Source organism: Schistocerca gregaria, chromosome 2, assembly GCF_023897955.1.
Source record: "Schistocerca gregaria isolate iqSchGreg1 chromosome 2, iqSchGreg1.2, whole genome shotgun sequence".
In the NCBI taxonomy this organism is placed as follows: domain Eukaryota; kingdom Metazoa; phylum Arthropoda; class Insecta; order Orthoptera; family Acrididae; genus Schistocerca; species Schistocerca gregaria.
The window spans coordinates 678,317,395-678,345,325 of record NC_064921.1 but is presented as its reverse complement, the minus strand read 5'-3'; the positions used below and the strand labels follow the sequence as shown (position 1 = coordinate 678,345,325).

General features: G+C 43.8%; 1 protein-coding gene across 11 annotated transcripts in view; it reads left to right on the top strand.

Annotated features, from left to right (window-relative positions):
* Nucleotides 1–27,931, top strand: part of LOC126334745 (uncharacterized) — a 636,264-nt gene that overhangs the window by 344,588 nt on the left and 263,745 nt on the right. For all 11 annotated transcript variants that reach the window (XM_049997303.1, XM_049997294.1, XM_049997304.1 and 8 more), the window contains exon 2: nucleotides 15,150–15,265. In XM_049997303.1, the coding sequence (XP_049853260.1) occupies nucleotides 15,150–15,265 (116 nt within the window). The remainder of the gene's footprint in view (nucleotides 1–15,149; nucleotides 15,266–27,931) is intronic.

Sequence of the window (27,931 nt, the reverse complement as noted above, 5' to 3'; positions counted from 1 at the left end):
ATAATAAGTCCCGCCCCCCCCCCCCCCCATGAACCATGGACCTTGCCATTGGTGGGGCGGCTTGCGTGTCTCAGCGATACAGATGGCCGTGCCGTAGGTGCAACCACAACGGAGGGGTATCTGTTGAGAGGCCAGACAAGCATGTGGTTCCTGAAGAGGGAGGCAGCAGCCTTTTCGGTAGTTGCAGGGGCAACAGTCTGGATGATTGACTGATCTGGCCTTGTAACACTAACCAAAACGGCCTTGCTGTGCTGGTACTCCGAACGGCTGAAATCGAGGGGAAACTACGGCCGTAATTTTTCCCGAGGGCATGGAGCTCTACTGTAGTGTATGGAGAGCTGCATGAAACCAGCCTCGGGACTGAAGACCACAACAACAACATATAATAAGTATAGAAAATGCATAGATACGTCCATACCTTTATACATTCCACTCACAATTTAAAACAGCATTTTAAATAGTCAATAATATTAGTATAGAGGTTGTAAGCATCAACTTGATGTAAATAATACAGGGTGCGGCAAATACGTGAACGCATCCATATAACCGCAACCAGTGACGCGCACACCTCGTGTACTTCCGCCATGTGATCCACACCGGTTCAGTGTGTAGTGCATGCTGTGTTAGTGTGAGTGGAGCTGTGCAGAGGGGACCACGATACGCAACGAGTGTTCGTTGCGGAAAGTTGCGTGACAACAGATTCGTGGAAACGGTGTGGTCAGTTGTTTACTGAGAAGTTTTGTGGTATCAAAGTGCCAGCAAAGAGTGCCAGGCAAACATGCAACGCATAGTCTGAAAATGGCGTCAGACAGGGTCTGTTTTCAGCCAGCCAAAAAAAGTTCCGAAACATGCTCGTACATTAGAAAATGTAGCTGCAGTTCACCACAAAATGCTTCAGTGGCCTACCAAATCAATCCGACGCCTGTTGCAACAGACCGGCGTATCACGACGATCACGTGGTCGAGTACCCAGCCTGGGCCTGCACATGCGTCCCTATCGATTGTCTGTTGTTCATGTATTAAAATCAGCGTCCCCAGATAGCGTCTCACTCGTTTCTGTAAAGTATTCGAAGACCTACAAATGTATTTTAATAATTAATCACCATTTATAGATTGCAGTTCATCCTCATGTCATGCTTTCTGATACTGTCGTCGCAGATTCGGGACAATCTGGAAAGCGTGCGTTTGTCAACATAATTTTAGACACTCACTGAATAGATATCGTCGCGCGCGATTAGCCGAGCGGTGTAAGGCGCAGCAGTCATGGACTGTGCGGCTGGTCCCGGCGGAGGTTCGAGTCCTCCCTCGGGCATGGCTGTGTGTGTGTGTGTGTGTGTGTGTGTGTGTGTGTGCGTGTGTGTGTGTGTGTGTGTGTCGTTAAGATAATTTAGGTTAAATAGTGTGTAAGCTTAGGGACTGATGACCTTAGCAATTAAGCCCCATAAGATTTCACACACATTTGAATATTGATTGTATTCGAAAGACTTCTTTGTGTGTGTGTGTGTGTGTGTGTGTGTGTGTGTGTGTGTGTGTGTGTAAGTGAGTGAGTGAGTGAGTGAGTGTGTGTGTGTATGTGTGTGTGTGTGTGTCTAATACGAGGTACCTTCAAAAAATTCCGAAACATTCGTAATTTCGCGCCAATTGTATGTTGGAGCGAAATGTGGTTGGCAACCCAGCACACCCATGTGTTTAATTTGTAACTGCCGAAAGTTTTATTGTTACATGTCTGATACTTATTGTTCAGTGGCGTATTGAGTAGAACGTTGTGCAGCACAGTTTGCGAATTTCGAGGTTGCAGAGTTAGAGGGGCAACACGTCTGCGTTAAATCTTACCGACGACGCTGATGTCGGGAACGTCAACGAAATTCATGCCACAGCGTCGATGGCACTATTGGGACGTGCTGCGACGCCTGCGAGAAAATGTGAGAAGGAAACCGTCTGAAATGTGGCGAGACGATTCATGGCTGTTGCATCATGATAACACCCGCACATTCATTCCTGTTGATGTGAGACTATTGCACAAAAAAGAAAATCACCGTACTGTCTCATCCTCCGTAGGCTCCACACCTGGCCTCTGCGGACTTTGGAAATAAAAAAATTAGCTGAAAACCTCGTTGAACGGACGAAGATGCGCAACGATAGACGAGATAAAAGAAAATTCACAAACGGCGCTTCGCGCGATCCAGCAGGAGGCGTACCAACACTGCATCCGGAAGCTGTAACGGCGTTGGGAGCAGTGTATCAATTGTGGATGAATATATTTTGAAGGATACCATACACGATAAGTCAAAGGTAAGCGTAGGAAACTTTTAACGACAAAGTTCCGGAATTTTGTGAATAGACCTCGTATATAAATATACACTACTGGACATTAAAATTGCTACACCAAGAAGATGACGTGATACCAACGCCAAATTTAACCGACAGGAAGAAGATGCTGTGATATGCAAATGATTAGCTTTTCAGAGCTCTCACACAAGGTTGGCGCCGGTGGCGTCGCCTATAACGTGCTGACATGAGGAAAGTTGATGGGCTCTGCCTGGTGAACCGTTGTTGTGATGCCTCGTGTAAGGAGGAGAAATGCGTACCATCACGTTTCCGACTTTGATAAAGGTCGGATTGTAGTCTATCGCGATTGTGGTTTATCGTATCGCGACATTGCTGCTCGCGTTGGTCGAGATCCAATGACTGTTAGCAGAATATGGAATCGGTGGGCCCAGGCGGGTAATACGGAACACCGTGCTGGATCCCAACGGCCTCGTATCACTAGAGGTCGAGATGACAGGCATCTTATCCGCATGGCTGTAACGGATCATGCAGCCACGTCTCGATCCCTGAGTCAACAGATGGGGACGATTGCAAGACAACAACCGTCTGAACGAACAGTTCGACGACGTTTCAGGCAGCATGGACTATCAGCTCGGAGACTATGGCTGCGGTTACCCTTGACGCTGCATCACGGACAGGAGCGCCTGCGATGGTGTACTCAACGACGAACCTGGCTGCACGAATGGCAAAACGGAATTTTTTCGGATGAATCCAAGTTCTGTTTACAGCATCATGATGGTCGCATCCGTATTTGGCGACATCCCGTTGAACGCACATTGGAGGCGTGTATTCGTCATCGCCATACGGCGTATCACCCGGCGTTATGGTATGGGGTGCCACTGGATACACGTCTCGGTCACCTCTTGTTCGCATTGACGGCACTTTGAACAGTGGACGTTACATTTAAGATGTGTTACGACTCCTGCGAAACACTACATTTCAGCAGGATAATGCACGACGGCATGTTGCAGGTCCTGTACTGGCCTTTGTGGATACAGAAAATGTTCGACTGCTGCCCTGGCCAGCACGTTCTCCAGGTTTCTCACCAATTGAAAACGTCTGGTCAATGGTGGCCGAGCAACTGTCTCGTCACAATACGCCAGTCACTACTCTTAATGAACTGTGGTATCGTGTTGAAGCTGCATGGGCAACTGTACCTGTACACGCCAACCAAGCTCTGTTTGACTCAATGCCCAGTTCCTGGGTACTGATATCTCAAGACCTGTGCACCCAAATTGCGTGAAAATGTAATCACATGCCAGTTCTAGTATAATATATTTGTCCAATGAATACCCGTTTATCATCTGCATTTCTTCTTGGTGTAGAAACTTAATGGCTAGTAATGTAGATCTGTATCAACACAACAATATTCCAGTATGCACTGCTAACCGATCAGGCATTATATTGATATGTAATAGTAGTCGTGCTCAGTGTTTGCTTATGTCATTTAGGCAAGTAGGACATTTTACGATATTTCAACCTGTGATTGAGAATGGCTCTGAAGCCGTAATCATGATCGTGTGTAATAAATGAACAGCAATTGACAGTTTAATGGCGGAAATTTCTTTCAAAGCGGTTGCGTCCATAGCGGGAACGCCGCGAGTCCGCTGTTAAAGTTGCTAACTCGTGTACTCGCTGCCCTTTCTGCACGAGTTGAGTCCACTTGTGGCCGACGACACACTCAGATGACGAGAAGGCCACGGCGGAGGCTCAAGAGCCGGGTCGACGAGCACACGGAGCGGCGGTTTCTGACGTGACGTCATTGGACTCGCTGGCCAGTTGAAAGCGAGTGTACGGTGTACGGATCTCATATCTGACCTCCAACATACACGCAAACATCACTTAAAATACCAATATGTCAATATTTGCACTAGACAATGAGATAAATTCTCGAAACGCGACATTCTGTGCATGAAAAAAAAGCTGTCACTGCTGCCATGTTTTATCATTTAAATCACCCCATCCTTGCATCCAAAATTTACTTAATGACGTAAAATACTCACAGATAAAGGACAGTGTAACTGTTGTAGGCCATCCTCAACTACTGTAATAAATGTTACGAATTTCTTGATGCTCAGTTACACATGCTATACAGTCGAGTGACTTTCCACCACGTATATCCTTAAGGGACGGCTTTAGAATTGTTACGTCTATGTATTTGCACAACGAGTATGAGATTATGTACGGGGCCTATGTTAATCACGTTTGTTGTCGAGGTTTGATAACATTCTACCGGTTTCAGTGCGCCAGTTTACTTATGTTTTGACAACTGTTTCCACAAACCAGTGTTTCGTTGTAACAAATGGTCACGTTGCGCCGCTGCAGGTAACGCGTTGGGGGTGTGACCCGGAGAGTCAAAGTGTTTTGCAGCAGTAAATCTGAAAATTGCCGGTCGGAGTGGCCGAGCGGTTCTAGGCGCTGCAGTCTGGAAGCGCGCGACCGCTACGACGCACGTTCGACTCCTACCTCGGGCACGGATGTGTGTAATGTCCTTAGGTTAGTTAGGTTTAAGTAGTTCTAAGTTCTAGGGGACTAATGACCTCAGTTGTTAAGTCCCATAGGGCTCAGAGACATTTGAGCCATCTGAAAATTCAGTTCTTTTCTTGAAAGACGCTAAAACATTCGGACACAGGTGTCACTGTACTTGCGACTGCCAAAATTTATAATTATGTTGACGATGAAACAATATAAATGTTGACTAATAGCTTATTGACTAATAGTGTATTCTAATTATGAAAATATTGACGCGTATTCCTGGAATCTTGTTACACTACTGGCCATTAAAATCGCCACACCAAGAAGAAATGCAAATGATAAACGGGTATTCATTGGACAATATATATTATACTAGAACTGACATGTGATTGCATTTTCACGCAATATGGGTGCATAGATCCTGAGAAATCAGTACCCAGAACAACCACCTCTGGCAGTAACAACGACCTCGCTACGCCTGGGCATTGAGTCAAACAGAGCTTGGAGGGCGTGTACAGGTACAGCTCCCCATGCAGCTTCAGCACGGTACCACAGTTCATCAAGAGTAGTGACTGGCGTATTGTGACGAGCTACTTGCTCGGCCACCATTGACCAGACGTTTTCAATTGGTGAGAGAACTGGAGAATGTACTGGCTAGGGCAGCAGTCGAACATTTTCAGAAAGGCCCGTACAGAACCTGCAACATGCGGTCGTGCATTATCCTGCTGAAACCTAGGGTTTCGCAGGGATCGAATGAAGGGTAGAGCCACGGGTCATAAACACATCTGAAATGTAACGTCCACTGTTCAAAGTGCCGCCGTCAATGCGAACAAGGGGTGACCGAGATGTGTAACCAATGGCATCCCATACCACGTTGACGAATACGCCCTTCCAGTGTGCGTTCATCGCGATGCCGCCAACACGGATGCGACCTTCTTGATGCTGTAAACAGAACCTGTATTCATCCGAAAAAAATGAGGTTTTTTCATTCGTGCACCTAGGTTCGTCGTTGAGTACATCATCGCAGATGCTCCTGTCTGTGATGTAGCGTCAAGGGTAACCGCAGCCATGGTCTCCGAGCTGATAGTCCATGCTGCTCCAAACGTCGTCGAACTGTTCGTGCAGATGGTTGTTGTTTTTGTAAACCTCCCCATCTGGTGACTCAGGGATCGAGACGTGGCTCCACGATCGGTTACAGCCATGCGGATAAGATGCATGTCATCTCGACTGCTTGTGATACGATGCCGTTTAGATCCAGCACGGCGTTCCGTATTACCCTCCTGAACCCACAGATTCCATATTCTGCTAACAGTCGTCATTGGATCTCGACCAACGCGTGGAGCAATGTCGCGATACGATGAACCGCAATCGCGATAGACTACAATCCGACCCTTATCAAAGTCGGAAACGTGATGGTACACATTTCTCCTCCTTACACGAGGCATCACAACAACGTTTCACCAGGCAACGCCGGTCAACTGTTGTTTGCGTATGAGGAATCGGTTGGAAACTTTCCTCATGTCAGTACGTTGTAGATGTCGCCAACGGCGCCAACCTTGTGTGAATGCTCTGAAAAGCTAATCATTTGCATATCACAGCATCTTCTTCCTGTCGGTTAAATTTTGCGTCTGTAGCATGTCATCTTCGTGGTGTAGCAATTTTAAGGGCCAGTAGTGTAAATCTGTCATTCCAGATGAAATTTTCACTCTGGAACTTCCTGGCATTTTAAAACTATGTGCTGGACCGGGATTTGAACCAGGGACTTTTGACTTTTGCGGTCAAGAATGCTCTACCGTCTGGGCCATACAAACACGACTCACGACCCGTTCTAACAGCTCTACTTACACCACTACGTCTTCAGGTATCGTAAAACAGTCATTACTCGAGTGCGACAGTAATTCCAGAAAGAAAATGTAGTACGAAGAGTAATCATAAAGTTTTAATTACCACTTCGAAGAAATATATTTTTATTTTAGCTACATGTCTGGAGTCCTGGTATACACTGAAATTTCCGTGGGACGGCACCATAAAACAGAGCAAGAGGAACCAAAACAAAACGACGCACTACGTTGATAAAGGGCGGTATCATGCGGTAATTCATTGTCTCAGCAGCAGCGGGAATGTAGCTGTGTAGAGCCAATCCTGACGGCCCATGACGTCAGAATTAGAAAGGAAGTATATATTCCGACGATCACTCACAGACGCAGTAAGAAATTGCGTGTAGTAATGGAGGTCTTGGATATTTTTCATTTGTCATACATTTGAAATGCCTACAGACAACTCTAACGTAAAACTGTTTGCCATTAATGGAAATAGACCTGTGGCTGGAATGGAGGCAAGGGCAGAACCTTCGTAAACCACGCCCTCTATTACAGCTGAGCGGCGTGCGTGGTCGCAGGTGGAGAGGCGTGCCGAATCAGAAACCCGCTGCCGCCTTGCAGGTCGACCCTCCAAATATGCCGCAGCCGCTGAGAAGCATGTTGAAATTTGTCACTGTCTTACCGCAGTGACGTCAGCAACCTGCGAAGGATCGCCAGACCGAGGATGGGCACACCTTCTTGTCATTCCAAGGTTTCCTTCATAGTAACCCTGCCACCAACGCTGTCGTCTATCCGTGGTAACAAGCCCGTGGGCGGTTCTTCAAGGCCATCTCGGCGCGAGAAGATAATTTCAAGTGAACTACGTAGGCCTATTGGGCACTGTCCTTTCAGCCACCTTTCAAAGATAAGGGAAATTAGAGGGTGGACTGGGGCGTTCAGACAGTCGTTTTACCCTCGCACGAAGTGCGAGGGGTGGGGTGGGGAATATGACTTTGGCCACACACCGCTTGGTGGCTAGCGAAGTATAGATGTAGATGTAGATCTGTTAAACTGCGATCCCGGTCACTGTAACGAACCACTGATGGCGAGCTGCTTTTAACATGTCACTTTGTTATTGCCTTTTGCTTTAATCATCCTAAAGCAGTAGGATCGTTGTAGTGATCCATTTCACCTTGTACTATGTTTGTTGCTTTTTAAGTACGTTCTAAGTTCTTTGCCATTATTCGTCACCGTTTTACCCACCTACTAATGCCGTTTAGGCTCCTCTGCGTCAAGTAATTTCAAGAACCGAGGAATTTTTACCCTAGAGAACTGCCCATTTCGGTCATGGTTTGGGCGCTTATGACCTCAGCTGTTATGCACTCTAACCCCCCCCCCCTATCCCCGCCAGTAAAAAAAGTGGAACTGCGAGCCGTTACTGACCCCTTTCTCTTTCGTTTTTCCAGTGACATACGGATCGGGAAGATTTGACTATGCGTGCTGTAATCTCACGTATCATACTACAGTCTGTGTCGAACTTCGACTTAAACTTGTACTGTGTGGTTTCGCGATAGTTGTGCCATATTTTCCCAAGTTTCGTGTATTTTTCGCACTTCATATTGCTTTTTAGTGTTACGCCTTCAAAAATGGTTCAAATGGCTCTTAGCACAATCGGACTTAACTTCTGAGGTCATCAGTCCCCTAGAACTTAGAACTACTTAAACGCAACTAGCCTAAGGACATCACACACATCCATGCCCGAAGCAGGATTCGAACCTGCGACCGTAGCGGTCACGCAGCTCCAGACTGTAGCGCCTAGAACCGCTCGGCCACTCCGGCCGGCTTAAGCCTACACATCCAGTCTGTACAGAGTAATTCACAACTCTTATTACAGACTTTAGTGTTGTACAAGGCACTTAGTAGATAATATGTTAAGTAACTGATTACCGGGAATGTTCCGTTCGGATGTAAAAGTAACATTGAAAGTCCAGTCACTTTCAAATCTCTCGCTCCGTGGAACTTAAACAGGAGAGACAATGAGCTCTGACCTGTATGCTCCACAGGAGCCCTTGGCATGAACAATGTTTCGTGCACTGGTCGCCGGGTCTCATCTACGTGACGAGGACGTTTCCTTTTAAGTCGACAGCCGACGCGTCCCTGGAGCACCACAGTGGCTCGCCTAGTTGCGAACGTAGCAGTTGCTAGTAGCCGTTGTAAAAAGGAAGGAAGTAAGATTAGTGTATAACGTCCAGTTGAGGTTATTAGAAACGCACCTCAAGTCCAGAATGTGTCGAGGGTGGGGAAGGAAATAGCTCGATCCCGGAATTTTCCTGGAGTGATCTCGAGGAAGTAACGGAAAACGTACATCTGCTTGGCTTGAGGATTTGGACCATCGTCCTCCCTCCCTCGGTGCCGTTGTTATAGCGCGACGAAAATACTATACGATAGCATAATTACAACGGGGACTGACGGCAGCGTCCTCTCCGCAGTTTTTGTGCGTATCTTGAAGCGGGAGATTTGAAAGTGACCCGATCTTCAGACTTATTCCATATCCAAATGACACATTTCCAGACTCCGTTCGTCCGGAAAAATATTGTAGACTAACTGCTCTCTACAATCCCTGGAAGCGTGAATTAGGAATTCTGAACACCCTGTGTAATAGGATCTGTGGCTCAGTGGATGGGTAATGATAAACAGTAATGTATGTTAAGATTAGTTTGACTACCATGTGCTCGAAAAACCATGGTTCTGTTGAAGTTCGTATATATTTGCCTTTCTCCGACCTTTGAACTGACCAGCCAGTGAAGGGGCCCTACAATTTTATCTGGACTCCAAACCACGATGAAACTCGTATTATTGTACTTTACAAATAATTAGCAGTGGTGAAAGAAGTGATACAAAAGTAGTCGTAATAGACTACAAATCCTAGGTTTAGAGTTCAATGCACTGTCAGTCCTAGGTTTTTTGCTGTCTCTTAGCATTTGACTGTATTTGTTAGGCGAAAAGTGGCGAGTTGCGCTATGCTTCGTATTCCGTATTAAACACCAGCCTCCCACCCCCTTACCACCACCTTCAATAGTTGGCTGGGTAAATCAGTTCAAGATACGGAGGAAGGCACATCACCACCTCCAGTAGGATCATGCCCAGTAAACAACTGTGGTGTTCAAAACAACCTTCGGGTTGATTATTGATGTACTTGCTTACGGTTGAATCCAGTGTCATAGCCTTAACACTGTACCCATAAACTGAATAATTCGAAAGCTATTCAAGCGCATTATATTGCATTTATGCACATTTGCTATCTACATTTTACCTAAATCATTCTGAATTTCCCTGCAGTTACACATCAAGCTTACTTTAGTGTACACGACTGCGTCATCAGCAAGGAAGCTGTGTATGCTGCTCGCGTTGTCTGACAGTTCTTTTGCAGTCTTTGTACAACGACGTCTCTTTCCAATTTATTTTTTGTAATGTATGGATAGAGTCTGTCGAAAGGAATCTGTTTTATGCGACGCCCACTGTCAACGGAAACCTTCGTCTTGGCTGTCACTATCAGCGAATTTTCGTTAAAAGGGCAATTTTGTGTTTATAATAACTGGGGGGGGGGGCTTAAAATTAATACGCTGCGACATGCGGTTGTTTCCCGGAGTTAATGGTAAACAGGAAGAGTAATCACAATTGCCAGCATGGACTGATAGAAACGTGTGTTGCGCAATGCTGCCACACAGCATAGACATGGCTCAGCTGAAATTTGCTTATACTGTAAATACTGATTTTGTGATTATTCTTCGTCTTTTGTTATTAACGTCAATAAATAATTAATGTGAAATGAATATCGAACTGTACGACGTGTAGGCTACAAAATCCATTGGGAAAACAAAATTACACTTGTAATGAAAATGGAATGGATATTTACCGTTCGCATTAAGGTGTGTAGCTCTACGTAGACATTACGAAAATAAAATGTCCTAAAAAAAAGACGAAAAAAGTCACCTAACGTCAGTTGGACCATATCCAGTGCAAAAAGTGCGTGGGTACACCTAGTATTTCATTAATTATCAAAATTATGGAAAGAACTGTTTCAGTGAGCGAGTATTTAGAGTTTTTACCCACCGAGATGTTGAAACAGCAATGTACTTCTTTAAATTTATAAGGAAACACTGTACTTTGGTATCGGCAATGGATAGCCCGGGTAAATAGGAGTACGGTGATGTATCTCCCGTAAAGGTATGGCAGTAAAAGTTTTCCACTGAAATAACGGAATATTGTAGTGCCAAGGCTACTATGTCGTTGTTTCAGCCCCTTTACGCCACGCTTCTGTGAAAGTGCACGAGAAATTGCACTGCGCCGTTGTGTTCTGCCTCACTTTAGACGCAGTTAACGTGCGGCGAAGTTTTTACGCTGGTAATATTGGCGTGTGTTACAGCACCGTTCTTTTCTTTTCACTAGCTACGTACGTTGATGTATTCCAGAAAAGTTGGTCCATTAACTCGGTAGAATTTTTTAAAAAAAGAGCGTTAAGCACACAGCAAAACACTCCGTACCACTGCGTAATCTCACTTGCAGAACCTCTTGTTTTTGTATATAGAACTTTTTGTAAAGTGCAGGGTGCTTCAAAAAGAGTGACCTGATTTGAAAACTCCACATTTCTGTATAAAAACATACCACAAACGAGGGATAAATTGCTTAATCTTAATTTTAGCTATATTACTTACTACAAATGCTCTGTGTCATCCAGCAGCAGCATAAACAACATCATTTTACCTTTTTTCCACGAATTTTCAGTGATGAACCAGCTTTTCATGTTATCGGTAGCGTGCGCATGTGGAGGCTCCTGAACCCTCATAACTTTATTGAACGCGAAAGAGACTCACCTAAAGTGAACGTTTTTCGTGACACTTCTTTCGTGACACTTCTCGCGAAAAAATGTTCGGTCCCTTCTATTTTGAGGAAACCGCAGTGGCTGGAATTAACTACTTTCAAATGCCATGGAACTGGTTTTTTCCACAGCTTCAGGATTCCGATGACTTCGTTTTCCAACAGGATGGAGTTCCACGACAACAACGTACGCCAGTTTCTCATTGACGCTCTGCCTCGATGCTGAATAGGGCGCACGGGACCACGAGATATTGCCCTGCATTTTTGGCTTCCAAGATCGCCAAACATCACCCCGTGCAATGTCAAGCAAAGTGTGTTCATCTCCCCTTTACCTCGTGAACGTAGAAGTAGTTAAGAACAGAATAACAGTAGCTGTAACGTCTGTAAAAGCAGATAAACTGTGTGTAAAGTTTATGACGATTTTAACTATAGTCCCGACATGTTCGTTCTGCTGTTAGTGGACACACAGAGAATTCGTAATAGCGTAGATAAAACTTTCAGATTTTAGGTGTATTTTGCAAGTCATTCCATGTTTGCAGTATGTTTTTATCAATAAATATGGATTTTTTTAAAATCAGGTCATTCTTTTTAAAACAGCCAGTATTACTTTAACATGGAACATACTGTATTTTGAAAATAAGAGCGGGCCTATGACGACGGAATTGGTATCACTAAAACTTTTTTGGTGTCAGTCTTGTATTGACGGAAATATCCCGTATTCTCATTTCTTCTTGACTCGCTATTAAAATTCCAAACGGCAGTAGACGTTATTGTTTGTTTATTAGTTGCTGGTATACGCGGAATGAAATCAGATCCTAACATTTTATTGTTTATAATAAGTACTCTTTTATAATTTTAAACAATTTTTCAGCGAAGTAACATACTCAGCAACTTCCTGTATTATTACGATAACCCGAGCGGTTCTAGGCGCTACAGTCTGGAACCGCGCGACCGCTACGGTCGCAGGTTCGAATCCTGCCTCGGGCATGGATGTGTGTGATGTCCTTAGGTTAATTAGGTTTAAGTAGTTCTAAGTTCTAGGGGACTGATGACCTCAGACGTTATGTCCCATACTGCTAAGGGCCATTTTGCGCGTTGAGACTGCGCTGCAACGTCAGACATTCATCCATCGGCCACCAAAGTTTACAAATCTATATTTTTTATGTTTGCCTCTATGAATATCAATTTTTCACCTACTCCGTAGTACGTAATTTGTTTTTTGTTATTATTATTATTTTGTCGTAGAGTGTATTTCTCTGTACTGAAATTTCTTGGATGTTCAGGTGCTGTACTAAGCACTGATCTAAACATTATTATTATTATTATTATTATTATTGGTTTGGCCTTTCTTTCCAGTAGCCAGTAGTTTTTCCTCCTTTCTGTGTGTTGCTCTCTTCATTCTTCTTCTCATATTGCGCCTGCCTTTTTTTTCTCCTGTCTCTCTTGGAAACCCCTGAAACGTTTTACTTTTGCTATGAAATTTTCTTTATCCTGTTTCTTCCTCCATTATTTCCATATCCCTCAGGTCTACTTACACTGCTGTGATCCAAGTCATTGGAAATTTTTGGGTTTCTGTCAGAAAAGTTAAAAATTCTTTTGTTATTCATTTTTTATCTAGTCTTTTAAGTGTCCACAGAATAGAACACCTCTCGTCCTGAAAGTGTGTATTCTTTCATAAGCCTCTTTATTACTTCTCAATTCCCATTGTTATATTTTGGTCCCAATATTTTCTTGGTTGTTTCGTATTTCACCTAATTGTTTGGCTGTATTTGACGACAGGGATTCTGGTCTAATGACTGTGTTGTAATGTTATAATTTTGTACTCATGGATAAAGATTTCTTGTTACACTGGCGTTTTGTTAATTGAAAAGCCACCTCGTTTTTCCCTACCCTTGCTAAGATTTGTCATTTGTCCAAGGGTAGTTAAATTTTGTAGTCTCTCTTATTCTTCCATTATTATTTTTTTACTATTATTAGGTTTAAAAATTTTGTAGCTGTATTATTAAAATCATTGGCATCTGTGGGGTGTTAGAAGTCAGGGTGATAAGTTTCATCGGGAGCCACTAACAAAATGTGAACCTCCATCCCCCATACAGTTTTAACAAAATGTGAGTTTGGTTTCCAGAAGGGTTTCTCAACGGAAAATGCTATATATACTTTCACTAATGAAAAATTAAATGCTCTGAGTAACCGGAAGTCACCTGTTGGGATTTTTTGTGATCTATCAAAGGCTTTTGATTGTGTAAATCATGGAATACTTCTAGATAAGCTCAAGTACTGTGGTATGAATGGGACAGTGCTCAAATAGTTTAAATCATACCTAACTGGAAGAGTGCAGAAAGTTGAGATAAACAGTTCTCATAATATGCAAAAAACTGGTGATTTCTCAAACTGGGGAACAAACAAGAATGGGGTGCCGCAATGTTCGGTGTTGGGTCCTCTGCTGTTCTTAATAAATATTAATTTGCCATTCTATATTCACGAAGATGCAAAGCTGGTACATTTTGCCGATGATACAAGTATAGCTATCACACCCGACAGACAAGAATTAACTGGTGAAATTGTAAACGATGTTTTTATGAAAATCATCAAGTGGTGCTCTGCAAATGGGCTCTCATTAAACTTTGACAAAACACAGTATATACAGTTCCACACAGTAAATGGAATGACCTCATTGATAGATGTAGACATCGATCAGAATTCGGTAGCTAAGGTAGAATATTCAAAATTTCTAGGTGTATGCATTGATAAGGGGTTGAACTGGAAAAAACACACTGAGGATATGCTGAAACGTTTGAGTTCAGCTACTTATGCTATCAGGATCATTGATAATTTTGGCGATATACATCTGAGTAAATTAGCTTACCACGCCTATTTTCATTCTCTGCTTTCGTATGGCATCATATTCTGGGGTAAGTCATCACTGAGTAAAAGAGTGTTCATTGCACAAAAGCGTGTAATCAGAATAATTGCTGGAGCTCATCCAAGATCATCCTGCAGACACTTATTTAAAGAGCTAGAAATCTTCACGGTATATATAATTTGTTATTAACAATCCGAACGAATTCAAAAGTAATAGCAGTGTACATGGCTACAACACTAGGAGAAAGGATGATCTTCACTACTCAAGGGCTCAGAAGGGGGGTAAATTATGCTGCCACAAATGTCTTTGGCCACTTAACTAATAGCATCAGAAGTCTGACAGATAGCCATATAGCATTTAAAAGGAAATTAAAAGAATTTCTTGATGGCAACTCCTACTCATTAGATGAATTTTTGGATATTGTAACACCCACAAAAAAAATTAAAAATATTGAGTGTCATGTAATATTTTGTGTAATGTAATGTCTTGTATAGACACCTTTTATTAACCCGACACGTTCCACATCATTACGAAGTGTCTTATTCATGATGTATGGAACAAGTACTAATCTAATCTAATCTAATCTAATCTTTGCAGTGCCAATCACCCAACGGCATGCAGGTCAACACACATCTACGTCCCGTTCCTCACTTATGTTTATTTATATAATTAATTCTTTATGGCGATTCAGTGGCACTCTCCTGGTCCCAACGCCATTACTTAAGTTATTATATGTGGTGTGTAAGGCAGGAGCGCCGCGCCGCCCCTTGTGCCGCTGGTGCTGAGGTGTCGGCTGTGCTGTTGCAGATGGCGGCGCGAGCGCCGGGCTGTGGGCGGCGCCACTGGTGTCGGTGGCGGTGCTGCTGGCCGCCGTGCTGCTGCTGCTGGGCTGCACCTGCTGCAGGCACAACAAGGGCTTCCAGGTCAGTCCCCGCCGCGGCCGGCGCAACAAGTGCCCGTGGGGCGCTGCGCTCAAACACCACCCACGCCTGCAGTGTTTCCATAGATAGTCGCCGAACCTACTGAAATGTGTCAGTTACGCGAACGAAACAATAGTACACGTACGTGAAGTTTGAAGTAACACCACACTCACGTGACAAAAGTCATGGGACAGCGAAATGCACACCAACAGATGGCGGTAGTACCGCGTACACGAGGTGTAAAAGGGCACAGTGCATTGGCAGAGCTGTCATTTGCACTCAGGTGATTCATGTGGAAAGGAGACGACGTGATTATGGCCGCATGACGGGTATTAATACACTTTCAACGCGGGATGATAGTTGAAGGTAGACGCATGAGACCTCCCATTTCGGAAATTGTTAGGTAATTCAGTATTCCGAGATCGACAGTGTCAAGAGTGTGCGAGAGTACCAAATTTCAGGTACAAAGAACGAAGTGGCCGAAGTCCCTCACTTAACAACCGAGAGCAGCGGCGTTTGCGTAGCCTTATCAGCAGCATGGATAAAATAACCGCAGAAATCTTTTTAAGACGTACGACAAACTTGTATGTTTGGACAGTTCGGCGAAATTTGGCGTTAATGGGCTATGGCAGGCGGTGAGCGACGCGAGTGCTTTTGCTAACAACACGCATCTCCTGATCTCGTGACCATATCGGTTGAACCTCTAGACGACTGGAAAACCTCGGGGTGGTCAGATGAGTCCCGATTTCAGTTGCTGGTGGTAGGGTTCGAGTGTGACGTAGACCTCACGAAGCCAAGGATCCAAGGAGTCAACGAGGCACTGTGCAAGCTGGCGGTGGCTCCACAGTGGTGTGGGCTGTGTTGACGGTCAGTGGAGTGTGTCCTCTGGTCCAACGGAGCCGCTCGTTGGCTGGTAATTTTTGCTCGGCTACTTGGAGACCGTTTTCAGCCTTTCGTCGACTTCGTGTTCCCAAACAATGATGTAATTTTTACGGATGACAATCCGCCATGTCATCGGGTCACAGTTGTTCGCGATTGATTTGAAGAACATTATGGATAATCCAGGCGAATGATTTGGACACCCTAACCGCCCGACATGAATCCCGTCGAACGTTTATTGGACATAATCGAGGGGTCAGCAGATGGACGAAATCCTGCACCGGATACGACCATAGAGGCAACATGGTTCGGTATTTCTGCAGGAGATGTCCAACGACTTGTTGAGACCATGCCACGTAGAGTTGCTGCACTATGTCGGCCAAAATAGGTCCGACACGATACTAGGGGGCGTCCCATGACTTTTGTCACGTCAGTGTATGTATGTGCACTACCACAGCACAGTCAGCACATTGGTGTTGAATACCTCAAATAATTATTTTCCCAGAAGAAAAATAAAAAAAAATACGTGTCAAGCAAATGTTGTTCAGGTACCAGGCAGACATTAACCAGCATGATTGACTTTCTTGTAACATTGTTCGTTACGAAAGCATGAACGGCGATGATTTTTTTTTTTTCCAAATGGCTCCATATATATTTCTATCCAGTAATACTCTTCCTCTGTTCACCTTTTCAAAAAAGTACCACAGTGTACCATTCATATACTGTAAACATGCCGCTAATAAAAAGTGACACAAAACTGACTTCGTGCTGCACTACCACAACGTAGTTCGTTCACATGCTGGATTTGTCAGTAAATAAATGGAAACACGGAGAACACGTACTCCAGTCGTTCAGTCAACTCTAAGAGTTCCACTGACTGAGCAGCATTATTCCCGCCTTCAACCAGAATAAAAGAAAAGTAATGCTGATGTCGCTTTTAGTAAAGGACTGCCATTACTACGTACAACATTTCTTTTGAAAGTACTTCAGTACTGTACTACATGTTATAGGCGCTTCAGTCTGAAACCGCGTGACCGCTACGCCGCACGTTCGACTCCTACCTCGGGCATGGATGCGTGTGATGTCCTTAGGTCAGTTAGGTTTAAGTAGTTCTAAGTTCTAGGGGACTGATGACCACAGATGTTAAGTCCCATAGCGCTCAGAACCATTTGAACCATTTTGTACTACATGTGATGGTGATGGGCTGTACTCGCTGACGAGTATGGTTGTCTTCTACGTAACTCAGTATCCATGGGATCTTAAGTCACTGAAGAGGCCCATTCTGGAGTTGTGGATTTCTCCACATTCTCGACAGACGTTTGTTCTGGTGGGTACTGGCTGCGTAGCGTTGCTCATCTTCAGGAGTTCCCGTTGTTTCCTAGGATTACCCTTATCAGTTTTTGTTTTCCACCTCAGTTGCTCGAAGCGCTGGATTCCTTCCCAGACATTGCGACGCCATACTGGGCGATTAAGTGCAGTACTTTCCCAGTACCAGTTTCTGTTTGACATCCTTTCATGTTGTCCTTTAATGAACCTTTGTACAGTTTCTTTGGCCTTCCTACTTTTCGACCATCTTTTAGCCGGGACAACATAATTTGTTTTAGTAAACGGGGTGTAGGCATACGAAAAATGTGACCCGTCCAACAGAGTTGATGCTTGATGATCATGGCTTCAATGTCAGTAGAGTTTGCTTCTTCCAGAACACTGATATTAGCGCGCCGATCTTGCCATTTCGCTAGTAAAGTCCTTCTCAGGCAGCGCTGATTGTACTTTTCCAGGCATCGTATGTGCCTTCTTCAAGCAGTCCATTCTTCGCACTCGTGTGAGAGAGATGTTATACCAGTAGCTTGGTAAACATAAGGTTCGTCTTAATACTAATGGGGCACATTTGAGGCGGTGTTGCATTTCAAGCATTTCAGCATCAATATTTGTGTACTTCGTTTACCCGTATTCTAAATGAGAAAATATTGTTGCGGTTACATTCTTTGTGGTTCAGTAGCATTTATACTTTCTCCTCGTTCGTGTACATTGAGCTCACATACAAACCTTCAACTGAAGACGGTTGGCTGAGTGATTGGTGTCCATTTCCTTCATGTTTCTGCTAGCACACGAGAGCAGTCGATTTTGTGGTACATTATTGGAGAGGTCTTCAGGGGAGGAAGAAAGTTACGGATAAAACAAAAAACAGCTTTTCATGTCTTCCTAACGAACAAAGATAGAAGGTAGGCGGTCATACTGGTTAATGTCTCGCTCGTAGCTCAACAACATTTGCTTGATAGATTTCTTATTTCTTTGTAGGCTAAAAGTTATTTGGAGTGATGAAAAGAAGTGGGAACTTACTCATTACATCCAACCAGTCTGTGACAGTGATTATTCTTGTGACACGCAGATAAGGATCTCAACTTTTTAACTGAAAATTGAAACAATTTGTGAATAAAAGTTATAGATTACCTCAGCAGCGGAAGATGTCAGTCACAGAGTCATTCGTGCAATACATCACAACTGTGGAACATTGCGTATGAAAAATCATGGATTAACATAACCACTATTGAGTTGGCGTGCTGCTAATGCTCAGTTCGCATACATAAATCAAATTCTCTGCAGGTAAACTCAGTAATATATACAAAATAAGTTTTTATCGTTTTTCCGTGCTCATTTTTTACCATTACTATGACAAGAAATGGCGCTATTCTACGCGAACAATATTAAGATTTCGCAATCTACATGTAGAATCAGGAAGCAACATTTTAGTTTGCAGTGGAGGATACTTGTTGCACTAATATGATGTACGTTCTCTGTTGCAAACGGGAATGACGCGCGCCAAGAGTGGCTGGCGGTAAGCTTTCTTCAGACCTCAAAATTCTCGTCACGGTCATTTTGCAGGATGTACGTTCTGCAATTTCTAGCGACGTGCTCTCCTGCAACAATCGTTCGGCTTCTCCGTGATTTACAACACCTATCTTGTAGCCTCAGTCACTAGAGACTTTTTAAGCATTTCGGTACCGCTACCGCACTTACTGAAGACATTAATGACGAAACGCACTGTTCTCCCTTTATGTTTTCCAATTCTTCCTTTTATTGTACTGGATAATACCCCTACATTGTCGACTAATTCTTATGGCCTAGTCGAACTGTATTTTCGAAGTTAGACGTTTCAAGGGTGTATTGCGTTTTCTTAGGATTCTTGAATTGAATCTGAGTGTGGTATTTGTCTGTTCACTATTTGAATAACGTCTTCCTTCCACTTTAGGTCTCTCCGTACGAATGCGATAGATATTATACTGTTGGTAATTTGTAGAAATTAGTCTAATCAAAAATAATAGGTCTTTTAGTCTATTTACACGGAATTTCATATATATGTTACAGGGTGCTCAAAAAACTGTCACCTATTCCGATTGGGGGTTGTATTGGTAAAAAGTAGTACAAAAACTCCGCGTCTAAAAACCAATGCCTGTTGAGTCATGGACCAATATGTCCTTTATTCCTATCCGTCTGTTAAATAGAAGTGGGCACTATGACCAGTGCTGCATATGGTTACTGCGCGTTCTCATTTATCCTTCAGCCCTTCTTCGCAGTGAATGACACAATCTTTTTATGAATACGTCTGGCTGCATTGGGATTGCCTCACGTGCACTTGTCACACGCTCCTGTAATGTCTGCACGTCATCGAGGGGTTGGTTTTAAACAGACGCCTTTAAATGTCCCCATAGCCAGAAATACAACGGATTCAGGTCTGGTGAACGGGGAGGCCATGCTGCTGAACCTCCTTGACCAACCCATAGCCCATGAAACGTTGCAGTGAGGTACTGCCGCACGATCTGTAGTGAATGGGATGAGGCCCCATCGTGTATAAACCACAGTCGCATTTCTGCAAGAGTAGCGTTCTGTCATAACGCTGGTAATTCGTGGAGAAGAAACAGGTGGTGGCAACACTTGCTAAGGTGTTACATAAAGCGTGTAACACCATTAGTCTGTCACTGACAACTCCTGTTTATACATTGGTACTAAAGCGATCCTAATGCTTCAACTCCATGCTTGCTCGAGGATTTGCTTGTGCCCACTCGTGAGTATTGTTGTAATCTGTTGCGAATAACACTGCCACCACCACCACCACCACCACCACCGTATCGTATGCATTACTCGTCAGAAGTAAAACGGTCCACATCTTAAACTATATTGGTTTCGGAACGTGAAATTTTACAAACTGTTCTTCAAATTTTGATGCATACTGTCTCCTTCAGGAATATGTGATGCTTTTTTCAACACCCTGACAGTGAGGGTCAACTGCGAGGCCATGCGCGAACTGTCGATCCTCGGCAAGTCTTCCAGTATTTCGCTACAGTTTAATGCGGATTAATGATCAACCAGAGACTGGATATCTTTCTAATTGTCTCAAACTTCTGACAATTTCTGAGACATATGCGTTGACGACGGAAGGCCAGGCAGTAGTAGATTAATTCTGTGATATGAGTGATATTTTTTCTCTCTTTCTCAGCATATATACAGTCGTACAGCGTACGCAGTTTTTTTTTGTTTTGCGAAATTTATTTTCTTTTAAATTTTGTCGCCTACGGTATCTCTGTGACTCGGGTAAACTTTGTTCTGTGTGCTATCGTGTTTTCTGATGTGGAGACTGCAGACCAGGCTAGCATTTGCATGAACGAGCGTGGAAAATCACTGACGCCCATTACTCAGGCTAGTCAGAGTATCAGACCAACGGTCGTTAATCCGCCTCGCGGATTGGATCCGGTTCTGGCTCTCTTCCATGTCTCGCAAACTGTCTTGCTGTGCACACGACTCGCTGATAGTTATCCAGTGAGTTAGTTTACCCCATGGCCAAAACTTTCTCTTTCCCTCTCCTTCCCTCCCTCTCTCCCTCCCTCCCCCTCCTCCCCCCCCCCCCCACCCCTTCCCCTGTGTATGTGTGTGTGTGTGCGTGTGTGTGTGTGTGTGAGAGAGAGAGAGAGAGAGAGAGAGAGAGAGAGAGAGAGAGAGTAAGAAAGAAGGAGAGAGAGGGAGAGGGAGAGGTCTAGAACGGTAGCGATCATAGGCGTATGGTTATTCAGTTGCGCCGTTGTATCGACTAAAAAAAGGCCACCCTACGAATTAACATCTTTAAGACCGTTTTGACGTTTTTGAGAGCAAATAAAGAAGGTGCCGTTAGACACTGTGGGAAAAGTGCAACCGCGTTGTGTTTTAAACCCGCTGCTGTGCCTGCGGGTCTAGCTTATCTACGGACCTGAGCAGCTGACTTTCGAGGCCTGGTGAAGTCAGCGCTTCTGGGAAGCGGCGGCCGCCGCCTCAGCCTGCGCGACGCGGCGAGGGAAAGCACGAACCTGCGAGTCAGGGCCGCCCCCGCCTCTGAGTCACGTGCTCACCTGGGTGGCTGCGCGTATATCCACCGTTACGTCGCTGGCGCCTTCGCCGCGTCATCTTCCAAATTTTCGACTGCGCGGGAGTTTGCTCTTTTCGTCACTTGACTTCACTGGCACTGGGATGTATATGTCCCACGATAGATTGTCAGAAAATCCGTAGCAAGCTGCTGCACGTTGTTGCAATGTGTCAAAGTCCCTCCTAGTAATGGCATCCCTGCGTATGGTATCCAGAATTCTTATTACAGTCGCACTGGAAGGTTCCACTGTCTTCAAGTGTCATTGTTAACCCTCTACTCCGCTGCATGTTGTCGCATCGAATCAGTTCGCGCCTGCAGATAAGCCTTGAAGAGATTATTGCGAAAAGCTTAGATGGGAAAAGAGGAATATGTATTGGTGGAAAGAGAATAGAATGTAAAAGAGTTGTTGTTGACATGGTATTAGTGGCAGAAAGTGAGCGGACAGTGCATAACATGCTCAATTATCTGAATGAAGCTTGTGTGGAATATGGGATGCAAATAAATACATCAAAAACAAAGAGTATGGTCATCAGTACAAGACGCAGACTGTCCAATATTAAAATAGAACAGTCTACCATTAGCCAAGTAAGTGCATTTAAATATCTTGGAAGCACAAGAACTGAAGGTTTGAGATGTCACCAGAAGGTGAAAACTCGAATTGCCATAGCGAAGGAGGCATTCAACATATAGAGGAGGCTCTTATGTGGCAAATTAGACAAAGAATTAAGGAAAAGGCCTGGCAAATGTTTTGTCTGGAGTGTGGCACAATATGGGGCAGAAACATGGACGCTGAGACTAGAGGATGAAAAAAGGTTAGATGCATTTGATATGTGGATGTGGAGGAGAAAGGAGAGAATAATCTGTCTGGAAAGAGTGAGTAATGAAGAGTACTGGAAAGAGTTGGTGAGAGAAAAAGTCTGCTGAAGGTTGTAAGAGAAAGGAAATAGAACTGCTTGGGACATTCACTGAGAAGTGAGTGCTTGCTTGTAGATGCTTTGGAAGGATTGGTTTGTGGGAGAAGACTGAGAGGAAGAAGGATGATAGACGACATGAAGGGAAGAGGAAATTATGCAGACCTGGAGAGGATGGCAGAAGACAGGACAGCCTGGAGAACTACCATGTGAAAAACTGCCTTTGATGATGATGCTGTAGTTTCGGATTCAGTAAAAACGTACAGATAAGCAAGCCAGTGAACAGATTTGCAAAGTGGGCTGCTATCCTGCCTTCGCGGTTAATTCCAATCAATCAATCAATCGCACGCACGGGTTGACATTTGCCGTATCACAAACGCTCACCATATTGAGCACCTGTAATGTGAATTAAAATGTTATTGAGATGCTCTCTCGACTGACATCTCTTCTAGTTTTAGCACGGTCGTCCCTTATCCTCGGAGGTACTTATGCGGGATGAGTCAGTTGCCCCTACAGCTGTTGTTTCATGCAGCCAGCAATGTTATAGGTGGCCTCCATAAACCACGCACGACATTTTTATATTCTCTCACTCGCTATGGGTAAACTATTAGTCCTACAAAAAATACGAAGAGGACCCTCGTGCAGGAAATTTAATGTAGTTAACTGTTGTACTGGGATACTTCTTAGCTAGAGGACGTAGTTTCGGAGTCAGTAAAAACGTACAAAACTTACCTTAAAACCCCCCTCCCCACTGCCATATTCAGCCCCCACCAGTCAGAATTTCTGGTATGTTGATCTGGCACTCCCTCCTATTACTGTAAAAGTATTAGCGACTCAGCGAATTAATTCCCACATTCGATCTTTTTTTGGTCTTCATTGACTAGTCTTGTTACGCTATCGGCTTAGTCGAGCACTCACATACTGTAAAACTGACGTGGGTGTAAATTTTACCTAACAGTTTTGTGCATCTTCACAGCATAAAATAAACAATTACATCGTTGTATTCTTCAGTCCTTATGACTACGAAACTATTGTGATTGTAAAGGCTAAGTTTGGATCGAATTGTCAACGTAATTAGTTTTAGCGTAACGCTTACAAAACCCGTTTTTCTTTCATTACCCTCACGAGCACGGCTAAATTAAAAATGTTAACGAAGTAGCTGACTATACTGGTGGCGTAATAGCCCAATCAACAGAGTTAAAAATGATAGAATATCGGAAAGAGTTCGTGTAGCCGGTAATTCTAGGAATCTTGACCCATGAGGGATGAGTGCGGGGTAGAGGTGCGTTCGAAGGTCACTTGTGTACGTTTTACTTGAATATTTCTAAAACCGTGGCCTCAACGAAAACGTTCCCCATTAAAAAAACTTACTGCATTAAATTTCCCACAAAAGAGGGCCTTCTCGTCTTTGCTGTAGGACTAACAGTTGGCGCGTAGCGAGCGAGAGAAATGTTTGACTGCCAGCTGTTACACTACGGGTTGCATAAAACGATAGCGGCAGGGGCAGCTGAATCACCCTGTGTATATAACCCCATACGTCCTTCCCTCAAGGAAACTAAACGGAGAGAAATATTTAATTACTTCTGCCCACGACATTAATTGAAATTTCCAACAATAACGTCTTTCACTCCGAAAAAAAAAACTGGTCGTGAAAGGGTTAAAGCTGAAGGTGTCGTCTAACGGATTCAGGCACACATTGTTACCAGATCTATACATACGGTACGAAAGTGTAATAGAGGTGACCGGGACGTTAAATGGGTATCTTTGGTAGAAAGGCAACATTGTTTTTGTGAAACCCTATTGGACAAATTTGGACAACGGTAATTGCGCTAATTTTTTGCAACAGTATTGCTACCACCATTGTCTATCGCGCACGTAGACATTCATCTGGACTAGGGACGTTTATTTTACCAAGCTCAGTAGATTAATGGAATATAGCAGAAAACCGCTAATTTTGGGTTCGAGGTTTCATCTGTTGCGGATTGTACAGCAGCTTGTGGAGTATACATGTAGCTGTAGATTAACCTGAAACATGGTGTGAACACCACAGTGCCTTACCGGGCATTGTCCTACAGCAAGTAGGATGCCCTTGTCTTCCTCCGACCTTTGATCTTCCCAGCCACTTACCACAATGGGATTTACAGCTTAGCGTGGAACCAAGCTATGGTGCACCTTGACGCTTAGCCACTTACCCAGTGTCATTCGCATTATCAATGTAGATTTTCTGCTTTTTAGTAACATTTTTAATCACTTTTAATGTACTAGTTGTGAGCGATTTATAGGGAAATGAGCACGTAAAACTACATATTAAAGAAAAGCTGACTGACTTTGTTTGAATGAGTGTTAAGGAAATTTAATTCACCTACGAAGTAGATACTTTACAGGGCCCTCACCCGTCCGATTCTTCACTAGTGCTCTACATTCTGGGACCCTTACCAAGTTGGATTAATAGGAGTGAGATTATCTATATGGTGATCATGTAGATAACCTACAAGGGGTAGCCAAATGAAAATGAGACGCATGGAAACAAATAAGTAAACTGTTTATTATCTTAAAAGTATGTGCCACAAATATAAACATACACATCCCTATGTAAGACAGGATGGTCGATGTTTTCATGCAGAAATGGATAAGGTTGCCTACGGAACCATAATTGTAGCGAGGCGTGCACCTCTTCGTCCGAAGCAAATTGACGGCTACGAATGTCTTCTTTTTTTTTTTTTTTTTTCAGGCCTCCGAAGATATGGAAGTCGTTGGGGGGGGGGGGGGGGGGGAATCGGGACTGTTTGGAGGAAATGTAGGGGCTTCCCAGCGAAACTTCTGCTGAGTGGTCGAAACAATCTTGGCAACGTGTGGGCGGCCTGTTGCTAATTATCATCAAGTATTTACGGGATGCCGGCCCGTCTTATTACAAATTTGTCTGTGTATATCGTTCACCTAAACGGAGGAAAATGAAAAAGTTTTTGATTTCTTCATATCTTGGTAGCAGAATATCTTGTGAATATTGCAAGTTTCACAGACTGGACATTATATTTTTACAGCGAAAAACGTTTTTGTGTCCTGCATTTTTATTTGTACCCGGTCAAGAATGTGGCTGTTAAGTGGCATTCATTTTAGAACACGAACGCATAGTGTGCTACAAACGTTATTCACAAATAAAATGTTTGATAAACAACTGAATAGAGTGTTGTTTCTGTACGATTATTACTATGATTTACCAAGTAAATATGATTGCCATACAGCATCTTTGATTGACATATTCCTTAAGATTCTAACCGCTAAAATCGAAAATGATTTCATTTCAGTTGATCGATTTTACCTAGCAAAGAGAAGTTGCTGTAATTTAAATGTAACTGTTTTAGCATACGTTACTGTGATGAGTGACCATAGAGTTAGTGATGAGTGACTATAGAATAAATTGTGTATTGTTGTCTTTGGTGATGAAAGTCAGTGGGGAGATTGGAATACGGTAGCGGTACACAGCGTACTCCTCTCAAATAGTAACGGCCAAGCTTGAAGTTCATAACCAATGCCGTCAGTCCGTGAGATACTGCGGTTTGGAGATAAATTTTATACATTGGTGCTACGTCTGGTGATCAGGAACTTTTTACCAGGAGCTTTCCTCCCTTGCCAGCCAAATAACAGCAGTGAAAATGTCTTCAAACACCAGGATCCAAACAAATTACGCGCGAATCGAGCGCTACTGCCAACCGCGCGTTAGCCGCTCTGCAAGTGGCAGACCGGTGACTCATGCTTGGCAGGTCGCCCTTGTACCGCCAAATGGACCTGAAGATATTATGGCTCACAACCCCAAACATCCCTCATCCGCCCCCCCCCCCCCATTTTTTTGGAGAAAAACCGCTGCTAAAGTGAATGACGCACGATCTAGTCATGATGAGGTAGACTCTTTATTGAAACCTGAGCCCTCTTCGTCGTCATATACAGTACTCGAAAACGCGTTTTGTCAAAGAAAACGAGAAAAGAATCTTTTACAACTGCTGCTTGTGTACTTTTACTGTCAACACCACTCAACGATGGTGATCGCCCAGCGACGAATGTACCTGGCTATGGAGCTGGGGACATTTGTATGCCGCGCGGGATTATCCGAGCGGTCTGGGGCGCTGCAATCATGGACTTTGCGGCTGGTCCCGGCGGCGGAGGTTGGAGTACTCCCTCGGGCATCGGTGTGTGTGTTTGCCCTTAGGATAATTTAGGTTAAGTAGTGTGTAAGCTTAGGGACTGATGACCTTAGCAGTCAAGTCCCATAAGATTCCACACACATTTGAACATTTGACATTTGTATGACTTCTACTCGTACATTTATTACGCAGTTTTTTAATGCGCACTTTTCTCCGTATCGAAATTGGCGGATATAGGGGGATTAATAAGGTAAGTAAGTCAATAAGGAATGATAACAAATAAATTTCGCAAATAACTTTGATTAGGCTTATGGATACGGTATGGAGGAACAAGGGGTCAGCATACCTCTCTCCTGGCCGTTGTCAGTCTTCTTGATCTGGAGCTGGTACTACTCGGTCAAGCAGCTCCTCAATTTGGCACCACGCGGCTGAGTGCACCAGTTTCAGTCCTCCCACCGAGGAAACATGCCTGATAGTACGGGAAGTCGAACCAGGGTCCTCCGCATAGCAGGCAGCCGCGCTGGCGACGCAGTTGCGGTGGCGGACGGCAACCATATAATGCTGTCTACATTTCCTGTAACATTACGTGCTGCAAAGTTACTGTGCTATTGGCCCCGTCTGACGTTTGACGCTGCCTAATGGTATTGTTAAAGTATGTAATACAACAGGACAGTGTAGACAGATTTACACGGTTGCCAGTATCTGTGGCATTGCCACGTATTGATTTGTGTTTCCTAATTTTATAGCAGTTGTTAATGGTTTAATTAGTCCCGAAATATATTGTGGTAAATACATTACTGTCGACAGTTGGAGTGCAACGTTCTCAATACTGATTGATGAGGCAATTGTAGAATGGTTCCACAGTACATAACTCAGAGAAGTAGTTTATAATTTCACTTAGTTTATGATTTCACTCATGCTCTGATGGGCATCCCGTCGATCAAAACCAGTCTGCTAACACCTGTTCTATTCGGACAAGACACATTTCCATATGCGATATTACATCAGCAGTCTGACTTGACTGTGACCGCACAGTGTGGATTAGCTTATAATGAACTATAATTTGAAGAACGAATTGTCAATTATTGGATGATGTGAAAAGGCAAAAAGAAATGTTTTAAGTAGCGCTGTGTGTGTTACAGGTAAGCAGAGTAGTCGAAACGCTGACTCAAAATGTATGCGATACGCAAAACCACGTTTCGTTATCGGTATCAAGCTTCACTGTACATTCAAATGCCAAGCAGGTATTGCCTTGGTCAGTGCCGGTTATCCTAGCGGGATGCTGTCACAAAATTAAGTCTCCCGCTATGTGTGATGGCTTCATAAATAAGCGACTCTTTTTCTGGTT